We start from the raw sequence: 18,978 nt of genomic DNA on the forward strand, positions 1-18,978 counted from the left end.
GCATGTCCACCCTCACTTTTATTGAGTAGATAGTTACAGTAGTGTTCTCAAGCCGGCTCACACCCTAGGCTGGGGCCTAGGGTGGCTCTTTGCAAAGCTGAGGGGCGAGCTAAGGAAGCCGGGCAGGTCAGGGGCTCTTTTGGCTTTCTCAAGCCTCCACCTGAGTGCTCGTCAATGCTAGTCTCCCTGGTATGACTGGGGACATTATCAGAGAAACATCTAATAGCGCACATCTGGGCACCCACACTCTGCTTCAGCTGCATCCTCCCACCCCAAATTCAACTCTTGACCCAATACAAAAGACTTTTTAAACCAGGATTTCTTCTTGCAGGAAAGTTCACGTGGAAACACGGGGAGGTGGCAGGGAGGGGCAAAAAGGACTCTGGCAAGCAGATCCACTTGTCTGGGTCCCTGCAGTAAAGAACCAAGATCCAGGTACCTCGGCCTGGAAGAAACCGTGCACTGCAGGTCTTCCCTTCTCTCGAAACTAAAAGCAAGGAACAGAAGTCAATTGAAACCCCAGTCATCCTACCCACCTTCTGGCAGTCTCTGGATAATGATCTAAGGAAATAAACTTACATTTGTAATTAGAGGATAATTTGGAGGATTGACACTATTTACAAGGGCCACCCTGCAAAGATCAGGGAAGGTGAGAGACTGCTGGGCACAGAACGGAAACAGGCTGGGGAGTTCCTAATCTCTTTTCACCATTGCCTTTGTTGTTCCCACCCTTCAGCTCCTGGGAGGGACAGCAGAGGAATCAGATACTCTTGGGGAACACAGGGTCCCAGCAGTGGCTAGGGTGTGACTGCTACCTTTGCATAATCAGGCAGCAGAGAGCTAAGAGGAGCAGAACAGTCCCTGCCTGCTGTCCTCACTCAGAGGCTTGGGGTGCACTGAGCCTCGGACTGCTCAGCCACAGGAGTGCCCAGGACGGTGGACAGCTTGGGCACAAGGGCAAGGGCAGGGCTCTATTGTAGCTCAGGAATAAACTGGGACCAGTTGATGTTGTCAGGGCCCAGTGGGTCCTCCTCCAAGCCAGGAAAGCTGATGTCCAGCAGGATCTTGCTGAGGCTATCATTCATTGTGTCCAGAACCAGGCCTTCTGTCAGAGAACGATTGGCTGCGAGGCCAGAAACCTGTGGCTCCGGGGAGCCTGGCTTGGGGACTTCTATATCTGAGGGAGAAGAGTTGCCAAAGGGGACGGAGGCGAGGTCTAAGGGTTCTGAACTGAGAAGCCTTTGCGGTGATTCAAAGGGGGGAACGCTTTTCAGTGGAGTGGTGCTGAGATCCATCAGCTCCAGGGGGTCAGGCAAGGGGCCAGAGGCGCCCTGGGGGGTTTGTACTGGGCTGAAATCCAGCCCCCCTACTTTGGCTGGGGGCGTGAGCCTCCAGGATTCAGGCGTTCTGGGGAGGACAGATTTGCTCGGGGTGGAGGAGATGGGCAGCGTTTCCTTAATGGGTGTCTTAAAAGGTCCTCCCTCTTCCTGGGGGTAGCTGAGCTGGGGGGCAGGCTGAGAGGAGTCTGCCGGGAACGGGAGTTCTGCAGCCCAGCGGGAAGTACTGGGCCCCTCTGAGAAGAGCAGCTCCGGCTCAGCCACGCAGGGAGGCAGTAGATGCTGTTTCCTCCGAGACCGGCTCCTCTCCCTCCTCTCCCTGTGTGGGATCACAAGCATTTCCGAGACACACCGGGTTGGCGACCTAAGCCCACCGTAGGACTTCTTGGGTCTTGGGGTGGGAGATTGGGGTGAATCCTCCCAGGAGTGAGATGATTCCTCTTTGAAGGACGGGGCCGGGGAGGGCCACTCTTCCAAGGGGGGGCTCTCCACTTTGATGGGTCTCGCTAAGTGCGGCATTTCCTCCCCAGGCTGGATTTGTTCCTCCTTGATAGACTGAACTGGAAGCAAAGGACACAGCCCTTCTCCACACAGCAGTTTCTCCTCTTTCCCTGGCCCTGCAGAAGGAAGAGGAGCTGTCCCCTCCTCAGCTAGCAGCACCTGAAAGGGAAACAGACAAGGTGAAAGGGAACTCTGGCTTCAGCCAACGGTCACCGGACAGGATGCACAAAAAAATCACATATTGGTACTGATCCTCTTTGTGTCGTTTTAAAGTCTTAAAATCTATTAAATATGAGAATACAATATATGTTGAAGCTGGCAGTTCAATTCTGGGGGTAAAAGATGAGAGCATGTAGTATGTAGTGGCATAATTCTAATAGCATTCATCCGAGAGGAAATAAAACTGCATGCCTGTCTTACACTGCTTACAAAGATTGAACGCATGCAAATTAGAACCTTAGGCTGGCCGGGCGCAGTGGCTCACGCCTGTAATCCCAGCACTTTGGGAGGCCGAGGCGGGCGGATCACAAGGTCAGGAGATCGAGACCACGGTGAAACCCCGTCTCTACTAAAAATACAAAAAAAAATTAGCCGGGCGCGGTTGTGGGCGCCTGTAGTCCCAGCTACTCGGGAGGCTGAGGCAGGAGAATGGCGAGAACCCGGGAGGCGGAGCTTGCAGTGAGCCGAGATCGCGCCACTGCACTCCAGCCTGGGCGACAGAGCGAGACTCCGTCTCAAAAAAAAAAAAAAAAAAAAAAAAGAACCTTAGGCTGCTCTGACGGTAGTGGGTAGTGACATTATTGTCACTAAAGTTGGTACACAACCCCCAACTGCTAAATTTGACTGGCTTTAAAAAAAATGAAAACCTTAAAATCATACAAATCCTGAAAGAGAATCTAGGAGACTACATATACAATCTGAGGGTGCGGGTGACCTTCTTAACCAAGACTGGAAACCCATAAGCTGTAAAAGAGAAGAGAGACATGTGACTACATACAAATGCAAAATTTTACTGTGGCAAGAGATACCATAAACAACATTAAGACACAACAAACAAACAATGCCTGTAATCCCAGCACTTTGGGACACTGAGGCCAGTTTGAGACCAGCCTGAGCAACATAGTGAGATCCCATCTCTACAAAAAAATATTTTAATTAGCTGGGCGTGGTGGCGTGCACCTGTAGTTCCAGCCACAGGTGGGAGGCTGAAGTGGGAGGATCACTTGAGCCTGGGAGGTCGAGGATGCAGTGAGCCTTCATTACACCACTGGACTCCAGACTAGGCAACGTAGCAAGACCCTGTCTCCGAAGAAAAGAAAAGAAAAAAAAGAAAAGAAAAGAGATAATAGAAGTAGAAAAATATCTTCAGCATAAAAGACAGAAGATTATTTTAACAACAAAGAGCTCTCACAGGGGGCTGGGCGCGGTGGCTCACGCCTGTAATCCAGCACTTTGGGAGGCTGAGGTAGGCAGATCATCTGAGGTCAGGAGTTCGAGACCAGCCTGACCAATATGGTGAAACCCTGTCTCTACTAAAAATACAAAATTAGCCGGGCATGGTGGCGGGCACCTGTAATCCCAGCTACTCAGGAGGCTGAGGCATGAGAATTACTTGAACCTGGGAGGCGGAGGTTGCCAAGATCACACCACTGTACTTCAGCCTGGGCGATAAAGCAAGACTCCATTTCAAAAAAAAAAGGGAAAAAAGAAAAACAAAGAGCTCTCACAAATTGATAACAGAACCTTTAGAAAAATGGGCAATGCCCATAAATAAGCAATCCATAGAGGACGATTCCAAGTCACCAAATGTAATGACAGGGTGCTCAGACTTACTGATAAACAAAGAAAGACAAAATTAAACAAGAGGGTGATGGGTGTACCAAAATCTCACAGATCGCCACTAAAGAACTTACTCATGTAACCAAACACCACCTGTTCCCCAAAAACCTATGGAAATAAAAGATTTAAAAATAAATAAATAAAACATTAAAAAAATTAAACAAGAAGATATAAGCTATACACATTAGATTGGCAAATAGTAGACTAATAATACCAATTGCTGGCAAAGATACAGATCTTATCATATATTGTTGGTTTAAACATGACTTATCATAGCTTTTTTGGAAAGCAATCTAGCAATATTTAGTAGAATTTAAAATACCTTCTCACCCAGCAATCTCACATCTGGGACTCTATCCTAGAGAAATGAAAGCACTAGTAACAGAGATCCTTGCAAACATATGTATTGCAATGTCATTCACTGGGCAAAAATTGAGAAACAGAATATGTCCATAAAAGTGGAATGGCTGAAAAATTTGTGGTGTAGCCACATCATGGAATATTACATGGACACTAAAAATAATGAATTAGAACTATGCCAAGCGACTTGGAAGAACTTCCATGAGGTATTTTTGAGTTCAGACATGTAGAGGCCGGGCGCGGTGGCTCACGCCTGTAATCCCAACACTTTGGGAGGCCAAGGCTGGCGGATCATGAGGTCAGGAGTTCGAGACCAGCCTGACCAACATGGTGAAACCCCATCTCTACTAAAAATACAAAAATTAGCTGGGCATGGTGGCGGGCACCTGTAATCTCAGCTACTCAGGAGGCTGAGGCAGGAGAATCGCTTGAACCTGGGAGGGGGAGGTTGTGGTGAGCCAAGATCATGCCACTGTACTCCAGCCTGGGCGACAGAGTGAGACTCCGTCTCAGAAAAAAAAAAAAAGACACGTAGAGAAGTATGTACAACACGATCACATCATCAATGTTCTATGTGTTGTATGTGTACATATAAAATGGCTACCGCTATACATGTATATTATAACTAGGAGCATCGATAAAATATGCAAGAAAGCATCATAAATTATCAACCAGTTATCTTGGGAGTCGGGGTGATGTGGGTGATGGTAGGGTGGAGAGGGGAGCCAAAAAGGAAAGGGGAGAAAAAAACCACTGCATTAAAACCAAAACAGTGTACATGCTACAACCACATTAATGCATTTATGCTAAATTATGTATTTTTTAATATAATTTTGTGTGTAACATTTTATTTATAATTAAAGACATTTTGTTTTAGAGACGGTCTCATTTTGTTACTTAAGCTAGAACGCAGTGGCACGATTATAGCTCATTGCAGCCTCTAGCTCTGGAGCTCAAGTAATCCTTCTGCCTCAGCCTCCCAAGTGGCTGGGACAACAGGTATCCATGAAAATACCTGGCCAATAAAAAAAAAAATGTTTTTTTTTGTTAGAGACAGGGTCTTACTTTGCTGCCCAGGCTGGTCTTGAACTCCTGGCCTCAAGTGATCCTCCTCCTTGGCCTCCCAAACTGCTAGGATTATAGGTGTGAGCCACTGTTCATGGCTCAAAATATTTTGTATATTAAAAAAGAAGCAAACCCAAGTTGCTCTGAACTCCAGAGTTGATGCTATTTTCATCTCTCTGAAGGGGATGGGGGAAGCCTTTCACTTTGGTTACATGTCAGCCCTTACTTACAGAACGCTTTAACAGCGCTAAGTGCAGATCTGATGGCTGATCCCAGTTTGCTCTGAATTTGCCCTTCTCACCTTCCCCTCAAGCGAGACCAGTGATACTCAAGCAGGGTGATTCCCTCCCTGCCAGGGGACATTTGGCAATGTCTGGAAGCATTTTAATTGTCGCACCTGTGGTGGGTGCTACTGGCATCTAGTGGGGAAAACAAGGGATGCTGCTAAACACCCTTCAATGCACAGGACAGTCCCTTCCACGTCCAACAAAGAATTCTCCAGCTGTGAACGTTAATAGGACTTACGTGAGAAACCCTGAGCTACTCTGACCCAGTCACCCTACTACTGCCAGGTACAAACTGCATTTCCTGCCTCCATGGCACTGCCCATTAGCATGCTCTCTCCACACCTGTTTGCTTATCCAAATCTACTTTTTCTTTTTTCTTTTTTGAGACAGGGCCTCACTATTGCTCAGGCTGGAGTGCAGTGGTACAAACAGGGCTCACTGCAGCCTCAACCTCCTGGGCTCAAGTGATCCTTCTGCCTCAGCCTCCTGAGTAGCTGGTACCACAGGCATGTACTACCACCCTGGCTAAATTTTTTTTTTTTTTTGGTATTTTTAGCAGAGACTGGGGTCTTGCTATGTTGCCCTGGCTGGTCTTGAACTCTTGGTGGTAAGCAATACCCTGCCTCGGCCTCCCAAAGTGTCGGGATTACAAGTGAGACCCACAGCGTCTAACCTCAAATCCACTTCTTTCTTTCTTTCTTTTTTTTTTTGAGACGGAGTTTCGCTCTGTCACCCAGGCTGGAGTGCAGTGGTGTGATCTCGGCTCACTGCAACCTCCCCCTCCTGGGCTCAAGTGATTCTCCAGCCTCAGCCTTCTGAGTAGCTGGGATTACAGGCATGTGCCACCATGCCCAGCTAATTTTTGCATTTTTTTTTTTTTTTTTTTTTTTTTTTTTTTGAGACGGAGTCTCGCTCTGTCGCCCAGGCTGGAGTGCAGTGGCGCAATCTCGGCTCACTGCAAGCTCCGACTCCTGGGTTCACGCCATTCTCCTGCCTCAGCCTCCCGAGTAGCTGGGACTACAGGCGCCCGCCACTGCGCCCGGCTAATTTTTTCTATTTTTAGTAGAGATGGGGTTTCACCATGGTCTCGATCTCCTGACCTTGTGATCCGCCCGCCTCGGCCTCCCAAAGTGCTGGGATTACAGGCGTGAGCCACCGCGCCCGGCAATTTTTGCATTTTTTAGTAGAGACGGGGTTTCGCCACGTTGGCCACACTGGTCTCGAACTCCCGACCTCTTGATCCACCCGCCTTGGCCTCCCAAAGTGCTGGGATTACAGGCGTGAGCGACCGCACCTGACCAAATCCACCTCTTTCTAAGGCCTGCCTCCCTTGTGTATCTTCCTTAATCATCCTAGCTTATCTATCACAATCACCCTTGTCTGAATTCTTACAAACTCATCAGGTATTTATGGGCCTTCTGACACCACTGACATTGTAATCTAAATACCTTTTTAGCTCTTCTAATGCTATTACACTTCCCTATGTTTTTATGCCTTGTCTACTTTATAAGCTCTCAAGGAACACTTCTCAGAGTGCTTTGCCAAGCTGAAGGTTCAACATTCTTAATGGGCCAGAATCTCTCTTCAGAGGAAAACAGGACACCCACCTTGGGGGCAATGCGGACTCGCTTGCTATGGCGGGCAAGCTCTGAGCTCATGAGGGAAGCCGCCAGGGGTAATGGCACCTTCACCGAGGGCTGCAACACCAGTGACTGGTTCACCGGGAATTGGATAGGCACCAGGTATGAGCTGACCCGTGGTAACAGTGGCTTCATCTTCCGCCCTAGGAGGAAACACGAGAGATCAGGAGCAGGGGGACTGGAGTACACCCCTTCTGAGCCCCAGGAGCTTTGCTCTCCTTCTCTGGGCTCAGATCCCTTTGAGGTGGGAACAGAATCCTGAAGTCTGGTTCCCTAAAGCTATGCCCCCAGAACAAGGACCAGGCCCGAGGCCCCCTCTCCCATACTAACGTGCGCCCAGCGGGAGTTCAGTTTTGATGGTCATGTTCCGGCGGAGCTCTGGATTCGGTCGTTTCTGCTGCTGCTTGTGGCAGGTGGGGAGAGAAAGAAACCTGTGTTAATAAGGTAAAGAGGGGATGGCAAAACCCCACCAGCTGCTCTGGTGGCGTGTGCTTGAGTTAACCGACAGCCCAGAGAGAGGAGGCCAACCTGAGGGGATGGACGCAGGCGAGCGGTCTCCAAAACCATGATTAGTGGGCCGGTGGGTGGCCTACAGACACGTGATGGCAGAGTGGCACTACCGCCTCACCCACGTATCCTCAACACCCCTGGGGGATGCCAGAGCAGGTAGCTATATGCGTGACAAAGAAAAGCTAGGCACAAAAGTGAGCGAGCGCACTGCCGCCCGTGAGGCTGGCGCCATGCGCTTGTGGCCGCTGCAGCATGCTCCCCTGCCACGCCCCGCTCTGCTCAGCGTACCCCTGTGATGCCCATGGGAGGGGAGGGAAGTGGGTGTGTGCCCGAGCCTCAGGATGTTCTGTGTCTAGAGCTGGCAGTCACATGGCCATAGGCACCCTTCCCCACATCATAGCTTGTCTCTGTCCATAAAGCCATGCTGAGCAGTGAAAGGAAAACAAGGCCAAGCCCCGAGCCAGAGGGAAAGAACCTTACTGATTCCAAGTGCTCGGGCAATTGTGGAGACCCTGGGTCCAGTGGCTGGTGGCGGCCAGGCATTGTGGGAGAGAAAGGAGATGAAGTTACCACCAACGTGGTCAATTGGACCAGATCGGGAAAAACACCTATTCCTGACCGATGACAAAAGACACCCCAGACAACCGTCCCTCCCAGGAGAATGGCTGCAGCCTTGTAGGCACTCTGAAATGCCAAAATAGCTTCTGTCTAAAGAGACGTTCTAGTAGCTCAGCTTCTGGTCTGCAGCCTAAGGAAGGGCTTTTTTTTTTTTTTTGACGGAGTTTCACTCTTACTGCCCAGGCTGGAGTGCAGTAGTACGATTTCGGCTCTCCACCACGTCTGCCTCCTGGGTTGAAGGGATTCTCTTGCCTCAGCCTCCCAGGTAGCTGGGATTACAGGCATGCGCCACCACACCCGGCTAATTTTGTATTTTTAGTAGAGACGGGGTTTCTCCATGTTGGTCAGGCCGAACTCCCGACCTCAGGTGATCCACCTGCCTCGGCCTCCCAAAGTGCTGGGATCACAGGCGTGAGCCACCGCACCCGGCAGGAAGGGCTTTTTTTAGAGCAAGCATTCCCAGAATTTCTTGGAAGAATCATCTGAGATGCTTGCTAAAAATACAAATTCCTGGGCCCATCCCAGAAGCACTAAATCAAGAGCCCCAAGAGAGGGGTCTGGGAAGCTGTGTTTTAACAATGTCCCAGGCAATTCCCATTCACAGGGAAGTTAGGAAAACACTGCCCTGGGAAGCCCTCTCTGTTGGGTCAGAACAGCCCTCTCCTTGCTCTGGTCTAGCACAAAAATGTGTCATTTGGTATTTGTCAACTGTACTTAATTCAGTGGGTTTTGTGCAAGTCACTAATTGGCTGGCTTCTAACTCTCCCCCGATCAAATGAAAGCATCACTAGCAGAACTTGTTTCCTTTTGAGATGGCTATGACGACCTCCAACTTAGGCCCTATTTAGAGAAAAGCAGGGCATTCACCTTAAACACCTGGTCCAATGTCAAGTAGCGGTTGGCACTGGGGTGAATGGTCCAGAAGGAGACCTTGCCATTGGCAGACGTCTCCCGGACAAACATGTCATGCAGGGAAAGGTTGTGGCGGATGGAGTTCTGGAAGAAGAGCAAGACAACTGGTTATCAGTTACTTTAGGTTCAGAAACATCACCCTTCAAACACATGGGGAAACCAGCCTCAGGCCCCTCCCACTGTGCTTAGCACAGGCTCCTCTGGTGTCTTTGTAGCCCTGTCTCTCGGCAACTCTCCTCACACTCCACACCGCAGAGCTGTCACCCTCAGCCATAAACCCATCTATTCTACGGGAACAAAGACTGATGTCAACCTTAGATTGTGATAAAGAAAAGACCTGGATAGCTGTCAGGGGCTAGAAAAGCAGAGTAAGGCTGTGAGGCAGTGATCAATAGCAAGACAGGTGGGTCAGAGAAATTAAGAAACTAGGGAATTAGGCCTGGCGTGGTGGCTCACGCCTATAATCCCAGCACTGTGGGAGGCCGAGGCGAGTGGATCACTTGAGGCCAGGAGTTTGAGACCAGCCTAGCAAACATGGCAAAACCCTGTCTCTGTCAAAAATATAAAAATTAGCCAGGCATGGTAGCGCATGCCTGTAGTCCCAACTAGTCGGGGGGCTGAGGCAGGAGAATCACTTGAACCTGGGAGGCAGAGAATGAAGCAAGCCAAGATCGTGTCACTGCACTCCAGCCTGACAGAGTGAGGCCCTGCCTCAAACAAACAAACAAGCAAACAGGAAACTAGGAAATTAAGGCTGGGTGTGGGGGCTCACACCTGTAATCACAGTGCACTGAGAGGCTAAGGCAGGAGGAGTGCTTGAGACTAGGAGTTCAGACCAGCCTGGGCAACATAATAACCAGCCTGGGCAACTGCCTTTACAACAACAACAAAAAAAATTAGTGGACTGTGGTAGTGCACCTGTTATCCCAACTACTTGGGAGGTTGAGGAGGGAAGAGCTTGAGCCCAAGGGGCTAAGGCTGTATTCCAGCCCAGGCAACAGAGTGAGACCCTGTCTCAAAAAACCAACCAAACAAAAAAAAACTAGGAAAGTAAGCTGATGGAAGGGAGTAAAGTTAAGAGTTCTACCATGAGGGGCCAGGTGCAGTGGCTCATGCCTGTAACCCAGCACTTTGGGAGGCCGAGACGGGCGGATCATTTGATGTTAGGAGTTCGAGACCAGCCTGACCAACATGGTGAAACCCGTCTCTACTAAAAATACAAAAAAATTAGCCAGGTGTGGTGGTGCATGCCTGTAGTCCCAGCTACTTGGGAGGCTGAGGCAGGAGAATCGCTTGAACCTTGTAGGTGAAGGTTGCAGTGACCTGAGATCTGCCATTGCACTCCAGCCTGGGCGACAGAGCGAGACTCTGTCTCAAAAAAAAAAAAAAAAGAAAGAGTTCTACCATGAGGAAAACAAAGCACACTTGGCTTGGAACTGAGCACCCGTGAGAAGACCTCATTTGTGGCTCTGACACTGACCAACTGCATGAGCTACACTGACTCCCAGGCATCTTGGTCTTTCCATGAATGAAGTGAAAGGAAAACCCCTGCCCACTAGAAATGGTATGTGATGCTATAGGAGATGACGTCTTGGGTCATAAGGTTCACAGCATTCTTTTTTTTTAATCAAGACATTTTCATAAAACTACTTAGCCACTCTAGCTGCTGGCATCTAGGACTGCTGTTCAGTGTAGCAGAAAAGTGGGCTTGAGTGCTACATGGAAGACTCTTCGTGAACTTTAGGTAGTAACAGATGAAGTAGTTAAAGAGCTCTTGTTAATGATTTTGCCTGGATTCAATAAGATTGAGTCACAACCCAAAAGATACGTTTATCATTCTAGTATCCTTTGCACTTAACTGCTGTCCCAGATACAAGTTGCAGCACAGCACTGGAGACAGTCTGTCAGGCTGGACTGACCTTGATTTTGGTTGCATTGGGACATATTACCTTCCAGCCTGGCTTGGCAATGTGCTTAAAATAGGGAAAGTGGTCCTCTATCCAAGTATAGATGTCTTTCAAGGTCATGCGCTTCCTCTCAGTGCTGTTGATGGCGAATTGTATCATGGCCATGTAAGAGTAGGGTGGCCGCTCAGACACAGAGTTCTGCCAGGACATTGATGGTCTCGAAGGTTCCTCAACCTGAGGATTATGACAAAGGGAATGACACAAAAGAGTTCATGAGAACTACCCCAACCCAAGCCCTTAAAGAATATCTAGAGAAACCTTTATCCCATAGGATGGTACTAGAAACAAACTCATCTGAGACCGCTATCTCATAGAATACAATTTTAGAGTTGGGAAGGATCTTGGAGATGATCTAGCCTAGACCCTAGCCAATAAGAAACTGGTTTTGTCATCATTCATTTTGTTGAATTTGGAGAAAATCCAGTCCCTTCCAGTTGTAATTTCTCAGGAAAGTTTGAGTATGTACTTTGATTCTCAAAGCATTGATGTTACACTAAAACCATGCCCATTTTTCAGAGTTGTGGGTCAAGAAACCTAGGTCTTAGTCCCATTTCTATTCCTGATGTGTTGTGAATAAACCCATCTCATTTCAATGTTTGTATGAGAGAAATATTCCCAGGAGTATGAGTCAGACAATGCCTGCAAAGCACACAGTTAGGTAAGTTTTAGGCAAAGATCTGATCATTCACATTTTTTTTTTTCTTTTTTTGAGACAGGGTCTCACTGTGTCACCCAGGATAGAGTGTAGTGGCTAGATCACAGCTTACTGCAGCCCTGACCTCCCCAGGCTCAGGTGATCCTCCGGTCTCAGCCTCCAAGTAGCTGGGACTACAGGCATAAACCACCACGCCTGGCTATTTTTTTTTTTTTTAAATGGAGTTTCACTCTTGTTGCCCAGGCTGGAGTGCAATGGTGCAATCTTGGCTCACTGCAACCTCTGCCTCCTGGGTTCAAGCGATTCTCCTGTCTCAGCCTCCCAAGTAGCTGGGATTACAGGTGCCTGCCACCACGCCCGGCTACTTTTTTTGTATTTTTAGTGGAGATGGGGTTTCACAATATTGGCTAAGCTAGTCTCGAACTCCTGACCTCAGGTGATCCACCTGCCTCGGCCTCCCAGAGTGATGGGATTACAGGCGTGAGCCATTGTGTCCGGCTATTTTTTTTTTTTTTTTTTTTTTTTGTATTTTTAGTAGAGACCAGGGTTTTGCTATGTTGCCCAGGCTGCCCTAGAACTCTTGGGCTCAAGTAATCTGTCCACCTTGGCCTCCCAAAGTGCTGGGATTACAATCGTGAGCCACCATGCTCACATTTTTAAAAACTGAGATATTACTTCCTAAAGTACACAAATTTTATGTTTATAGCACAATTAATATTTACTTATGTACACATGCATGTACATTTTCACTTTTTTTTTTTTTGAGACGGAGTTTCGCTCTTGCTGCCCAGGTTGGAGTGCAATGGCACGATCTTGGCTCACCACAAGCTCTGCCTCCTGGGTTCAAGTGATTCTCCTGCCTCAGTCTCCTGAGTAGCTGGGATTACAGGCATGTACCACCACGCCCAACTAATTTTGTATTGTTAGTAGAGGCGGGGTTTCTCCATGTTGGTCAGGCTGGTCTCAAATTCCTGACCTCAGTTGATCCATCCACCTCGGCCTCCCAAAGCCCTGCGATTACAAGCATGAGTTACCGCGCCTGGCCAAATTTTCACTTTTAAAGATTGTTGAGCTGGAGGCCATAATCCTAAGTGATTTAATGCAGGAACGGAAAATCAAATACTGCATGTTCTCACTTATAAGTAGGAACTAGGCCAGGTATGGTGGCTCACGCCTGTAATCCCAACACTTTGGGAGGCCAAGGCAGGAGGATGACGAGCTCAAGAGATTGATACTATCCCGGCCAACATGGTGAAACCTTGTCTCTACTAAAAATAAAAAAATTAGCCGGGCGTGGTGGCGGGTGCCTGTAGTCCCAGCTACTCAGGAGGCTGAGGCAGGAGAATCACTTGAACCTGGGACGCAGAGGTTTCAGTGAGCAGAGATTGTGCCACTGCACTCCAGCCTGGCAACAGAGCGAGAATCCGTCTCAAAGAGAGAAAAAAAAAAAAAAAAAAAAGAGGCTGGGCATGGTGGCTCACACCTGTAATCCCAGCACTTTGGGAGGCCAAGGCGAGTGGATCATGATGTCAGGAGTCCAAGACCAGCCTGGCCAACATAGTGAAACCCCGTCTCTACTAAAAATACAAAAATTAGCCAGGCGTGGTGGCGGGCACCTGTAATCCCAGCTACTCAGGAGGTTGAGGCAGGAGAATCGCTTGACCTGGGAGGTGGAGGTAGCAATGAGCTGAGATCGCACTACCACACTCTAGCCTGGGACACAGAGCAAGACTCTGCCTCAAAAAAAAAAAAAAAAAAAAGGAAGAGCTAAACATTGAGCACACATGGATACGAGGAAGGGAACAGTACACAACAGGGCCTACTTGAGGGTGGAGCGTGGGAAGATGGGGAGATAGAAAAACTACCTAGCAGGTACTATGCTCACTACCTGGGGGACAAAATCATTTGTACGCTAAAGCCCAGCAACACACAATATACCCATGTAACATACCTGCACATGTGCCCCCTGAACCTAAAATAAAAGTTGAGAAGAAAATAAAGGTTGTTGAATGAATGATTAACACATATATACAATAGAATCTAGATGTATTATATTGGTAACTGTGGGAAAAAAACAACCCAGACTACACGATTGGGTTCAATTTTGATTGCTAGGGAAGTATTTAAAATTCATATCTAGGCCAGGCTGGTGGTTCATGCCTGTAATCCCAGCACTTTGGGAGGCTGAGGCAGGAGGATCCCTAGAGCCCAGGAATTTGAAATCAGCCTGGGCAACAGGGCAAAACCCCATCTCTACAAAAAATACAAAAATTAGCTGGGCATGGTGGTGTGCACCTGAGTCCCAGCTACTCAGAAGACTGAGGTGGGAGGATCAGCTGAGCCTGGGAGGTCGAGGTGGGAGGATCAGCTGAGCCTGGGAGGTTGAGGTGGGAGGATCAGCTGGGCCTAGGAGGTCGAGGCTGCAGAGAGCCATGATTGCACCATTGTGCTCCAGCCTGGGCAACAGAGCAAGACGCTGTCTTAAAAAAAAAATGTATATATAAACTGACTTTGTCTGCTATTAATATTATATCTTCTAATAAAATTACCTTATTATATTATATTCAATTTACACTGTTCATACTGTGGGAGACATCTTTTTTTTTTTTTTTTTTTTTTTTTTTAGATGGAGTCTCGCTCTGTCGCCCAGGCTGGAGTGCAGTGGCCGGATCTCAGCTCACTGCAAGCTCCACCTCCCGGGTTCCCGCCATTTTCCTGCCTCAGCCTCTCGAGTAGCTGGGACTACAGGTGCTCGTCACCTCGCCCGGCTAGTTTTCTGTATTTTTTTGGTAGAGACGGGGTTTCACCGTGTTAGCCAGGATGGTCTCGATCTCCTGACCTCGTGATCCACCCGCCTCGGCCTCCCAAAGTGCTGGGGTTACAGGCTTGAGCCACCGCACCCGGCCTGGGAGACATCTTTAAAGTTCAAGAGGGGCCGGGCGCGGTGGCTCAAGCCTGTAATCCCAGCACTTTGGGAGGCCGAGGCGGGTGGATCACGAGGTCAGGAGATCGAGACCATCCTGGCTAACACGGTGAAACCCCGTCTCTACTAAAAATACAAAAAACTAGCCGGGCGTGGTGGCGGGCGCCTGTAGTCCCAGCTACTCAGGAGGCTGAGGCCGGAGAATGGCGTGAAGCCGGGAGGCGGAGCTTGCAGTGAGCCGAGATCACGCCACTGCACTCCAGCCTGGGCGACACAGCGAGACTCCGTCTCAAAAAAAAAAAAAAGTTCAAGAGGATTCCCAAAGTGAAGACCTCTTAATCATTTCCTGAATACCTACTAAGGACAGAATACTAAACCCAGTGCTGGTTGGAATACAGAGTGACCAAGGGAATCTGCCCTCAAGGAAATTTCACAGATCGGGGAGAAAAGATCCCAGGCAGAAAAGAAAAGTAGCTCAAAAGTTACACAGAAGAGCATGAAGTGGAGAGCTAACACCAGAACTCGGCAATTCTGGTCCATCAGGCCACTTGATCCATTTCCCTACCTAGGAATTCCCTACACTGGATCTGAATCTTTAGTGAGGGACAGAACAATTCACCTTAACCTGTCTCTGCTCCAGGTGACAATTCTCCTTCTCCTCCATCTCTTGCTTGATGCTGCAGGAGCCCAGTCCATCAGAACTCGTCTTTCGGAGCCACTGGATGTTGGATAGGCTCTTGTTGATAGTGCAGCCTGCTGCCTCACCATCTGCTAGAGGGAAAATCATCCAACACCCCACTTAGCTGCCTCATCAGATGCCCAGTATGTCCATCAGAATTGGTGGCTAGCAGGCCAGGCGCAGTGGCTCACACCTGTAATCCTAGCACTTTGGGAGGGCGAGGTGGGTGGATCTCCCGAGGTCAGGAGTTCAAGACCAGCCTGGCCAACATGGTAAAACCCCATCTCTACCAAAAATACATAATTAGCTGGGTGTGGTGGCACACACCTGTAGTCCCAACAACTCAGGAGGCTGAGATAGGAGAATCGCTCGAACTTGGGAGGCGGAGGCTGCAGTGAGCCAACACTGCGCCATTGCACTCCAGCCTGGGTGAGACAGAGTTGAGACTCTGTCTCAAAAAAAACCAAAAAAACAAAAAAAAGAGGCCGGGGGCGGTGGCTCAAGCCTGTAATCCCAGCACTTCGGGAGGCCGAGACGGGGGGATCACGAGGTCAGGAGATTGAGACCATCCTGGCTAACACGGTGAAACCCCATCTCTACTAAAAAATACAAAAAACTAGCCGGGTGAGATGGCGGGTGCCTGTAGTCCCAGCTACTCAGGAGGCTGAGGCAGGAGAATGGCGTAAACCCGGGAGGCGGAGCTTGCAGTGAGCTGAGATCCCGCCACTGTACTCCAGCCTGGGCGACAGAGCTAGACTCCATCTCAAAAAAAAAAAAAAGAAAAGAAAGAATTGGTGGCTAGGGATCATTTGTCCAAGACCTCTACCTTTAGGGACAGAGAACACATGCTGAATCTATTGTGGCTCTAAGTTATTCTGCCCCATTATGCATTTCAGGAAAACTGTAGGAGCATAGTTCAAATTGCATTTCAAGCTGAGCCACACTGAGCCTTAGAGATCAATCAAGGCAGCCTTACAAAAGAATTATTGAGATCTGCACACCAAAATAGTCACTTTTCAGCCTGGGCAATATAGTGGGACCCCATCTCTTAAAAAAGAAAAAACAAAATTAACTGGGCATGATAGTGCATGCCTGTAGTCCCAGCTACTTGGGAGGCTGAGGTGGGAGAATGGCTTGAGTCCAGGCGTTCAAGGCTAGAGTGAGCTGGGATTGCGCCACTGCACTCTAGCCTGGGTGACAGAGCGAGACCCCATCTCTAAAGAAAAAGTCATTTTCCTCCTCTTGCTTCAGCTTTCTCCCTTATCAAGAAGGAAAATGAGGCCAGGCGCAGTGGCTCACGCCTGTAATCCCAGTACTTTGGGAGACCAAGGTGGGCGAATCACCTGAGGTCAGGAGTTCAAGACCAACCTGGCTAACATGGCGAAACCGTGTCTCTACTAAAAGGACAATCACTTGAAACCAGGAGGCAGAGGTCGCAGTGAGCTGACTGCACTCCAGCCTGGGCAACAGAGCAAGACTCCATCTCAAAAAAAAAAAAAAAAAAAAAGAAGGAAAATGAAGTCAGGCGCTGTGGTTCATGCCTGTAATCCCAGCACCTTGGGAGGCCCATATGGTTGGATCCCTTGAGCTCAGGAGTCTGAGACCAGCCTGGGCAACATAGTGAGACCCCTTCCTCATTTATGTATTTTTTGAGACCCCTTCTTTTGTTCATTTTTATTTTTTTTTGAGACAGAGTCTCGCTCTGTGGCCAGGTTGGAGTGCAGTGGCACAATCTCGGCTCACTGCAACCTCCGCCTCCCAGGTTCAGCGATTCTCCTGCCTCAGCCTCCAGAGTAGCTGGGACTATAGGCGCCTGCCACCACGCCTGGCTAATTTTTGTATTTTTGGAAGAGACGGGGTTTCACCATTTTGGCCAGGATGGTCTCGATCTCTTGACCTCATGATCTGCCCGCCTCGGCCTCCCAAAGTCCTGGGATTATTACAGGTGTGAGCCACCGCACCCAGCTGAAACCCCTTCTTAATAATAAAAAAAAAAAAAACCAAAACATTTTTTTAAATAGAAATTTTGTTGTTGTTGTGTTTTTTTTTTTTTTTTTGAGACAGAGTCTCATTCTGTTGGCCAGGCTGGAGTGCAATGGTGCAATCTTGGCTCACAGCAACCTCCGACTCCTGGGTTCAAGCAATTCTCCTGCTTCGGCCTCCCAAGTGGCTGGGATTACAGGGGCCTGCCACCACGCCCAGCTAATTTTTTGTATTTTTAGTAGAGATGGGGTTTTACCATGTTGGCCAGGCTGGTCTCAAACTCCTGACCTCAGGTGATCCACCTGCCTCGGCCTCCCAAAGTGCAGGGATTATAGGCGTGAGCCACCACGCCTAGCCAAGATTTTTTTTAAGAAAGGAAAATTATTTTTACTTTCTTTTGGGTCAATACAAAGGATAAACAGAGATAATCCTTTTACAACATAAACAAAGCAACAGAAATTCTAAATTATAATTGTAACCCTTTCAACAGCACCCAAAGGGGCTGGGTCAAGCTTTCAGGATGAAGACAAGACTTTCATTGGCTCAGGCTAGGTGCCTGATTGTTCTGGTTTTTTTGAGACACAATCTTGCTCTGTCGCCCAGGCTTGAGTGCCGTGTGCGATCTTGGCTCACTGCAGCCACCTCCTCCTGGCCTGGGCAACATAGTGAGGTGATTCTCCTGCCTCAGTCTCCAGAGTAGCTGGGACTACAGGCGTGAGCCACCACACTTGGCTAGTTTTTAAAATATTTTTAGTTGAGACAGGTTTCACCATGCCATGTTGGCCAGGCTAGTCTCGAACTGCTGACCTCAAGTGATCTGCCTGCCTCAGCCTCCTAAAGTGCTGGGATTACAAGGGTGAGCCACTGTGCTCGGCCAGATGCCTGACTGTTGCAAGCATCAAGACTGACCACAGACCTTGCCACTAGAGAGAAAAGGCTGGGCTCCCTCACCCCTTTCCCTGGAAGACCACATACCACAGGTCTCCCGTTTCTGCTCGCAAAGGGCTCCAGGTGGTCTAGGAAGATTCCCATCCCTAGCTGCAGGTTGTGGTCCCAAGGTCTCCAGGGTCACTTCTGTCCTTTTGGCATCATAGCTGGTTTGGGTTTGAGGCTGGAGTCCTGGAGGCTGAGTTGGGGCTCCCCCACAACTGATGAGGATGAATTTGTTGGGCCCACTACTGCCGCTCTCTTTTCCCTTGGCAGTCAGTGCCGTGATGATGCTGTGGATGTCGGCATTGTTGGGGATGGCCACCACTTGGGTGTTGGACATGGTGGGGTGGTTAATAATCTTGATCCCAGCTGGAAACTTGCAAGTGTTGGACTCTGCCACTTCCTTGGAGGCCTCTGCTTGGTTAGGCTCCTGTCGGGCAGGGGATCTCTTGGGTTCCTCCTCTGATGTTTCACTTGGGGCATTTTGAACAGGAAGGGGCAGCCTCCGTCTTTTGAGAATCAGTGGCCGACGGGGGCTGGTTTTCATTATGAACCTGCGTTTTCACTCTCCATTGAGAATCACAAGTGTCGACCCTGGAGAATGCAAACAGCAGCAAGATGTTAGAGATTTTTTAGGCTGAGAAGAGGTTCTTTTAGAGAAAGGTGCTCCTCTTCATATGATCAGGAACATGAGCCTAAAGGCCCAGGTAAACACTCCATGGACTTTTGTAAAGACCTCAGATAATAAGGAGATAAGCTTTACTGACAAAAG

At 48.8% G+C, this 18,978-nt stretch overlaps 1 protein-coding gene across 18 annotated transcripts in view; it reads right to left on the reverse strand.

The window, feature by feature from the left end:
* FOXM1 (forkhead box M1) overlaps positions 1–18,978 on the reverse strand; it is a 21,563-nt gene continuing 2,585 nt past the window's right edge. Inside the window, exons 2-10 of one of the 18 annotated variants that reach the window (XM_077953286.1) lie at positions 18,252–18,800; positions 15,234–15,385; positions 11,019–11,210; positions 9,025–9,153; positions 8,020–8,064; positions 7,360–7,429; positions 6,997–7,172; positions 3,752–3,785; positions 1–1,997 (exon numbers count right to left, since the gene is read on the reverse strand). In XM_077953286.1, coding sequence (XP_077809412.1) covers positions 1,984–1,997; positions 3,752–3,785; positions 6,997–7,172; positions 7,360–7,429; positions 8,020–8,064; positions 9,025–9,153; positions 11,019–11,210; positions 15,234–15,385; positions 18,252–18,753 — 1,314 coding nt within the window. In that variant the 5' untranslated portion in view covers positions 18,754–18,800 and the 3' untranslated portion in view covers positions 1–1,983. Of the gene's footprint in view, positions 1,998–3,751; positions 3,786–6,996; positions 7,173–7,359; positions 7,433–8,019; positions 8,065–9,024; positions 9,154–11,018; positions 11,211–13,642; positions 13,664–15,233; positions 15,386–18,251; positions 18,801–18,978 lie in introns of all 18 variants that reach the window. The other 17 variants (XM_077953287.1, XM_077953281.1, XM_015150785.3 and 14 more) reach the window with 17 other exon arrangements.

The sequence above is a fragment of the Macaca mulatta genome, chromosome 11, assembly GCF_049350105.2.
Source record: "Macaca mulatta isolate MMU2019108-1 chromosome 11, T2T-MMU8v2.0, whole genome shotgun sequence".
Classification (NCBI taxonomy): Eukaryota; Metazoa; Chordata; class Mammalia; order Primates; family Cercopithecidae; genus Macaca; species Macaca mulatta.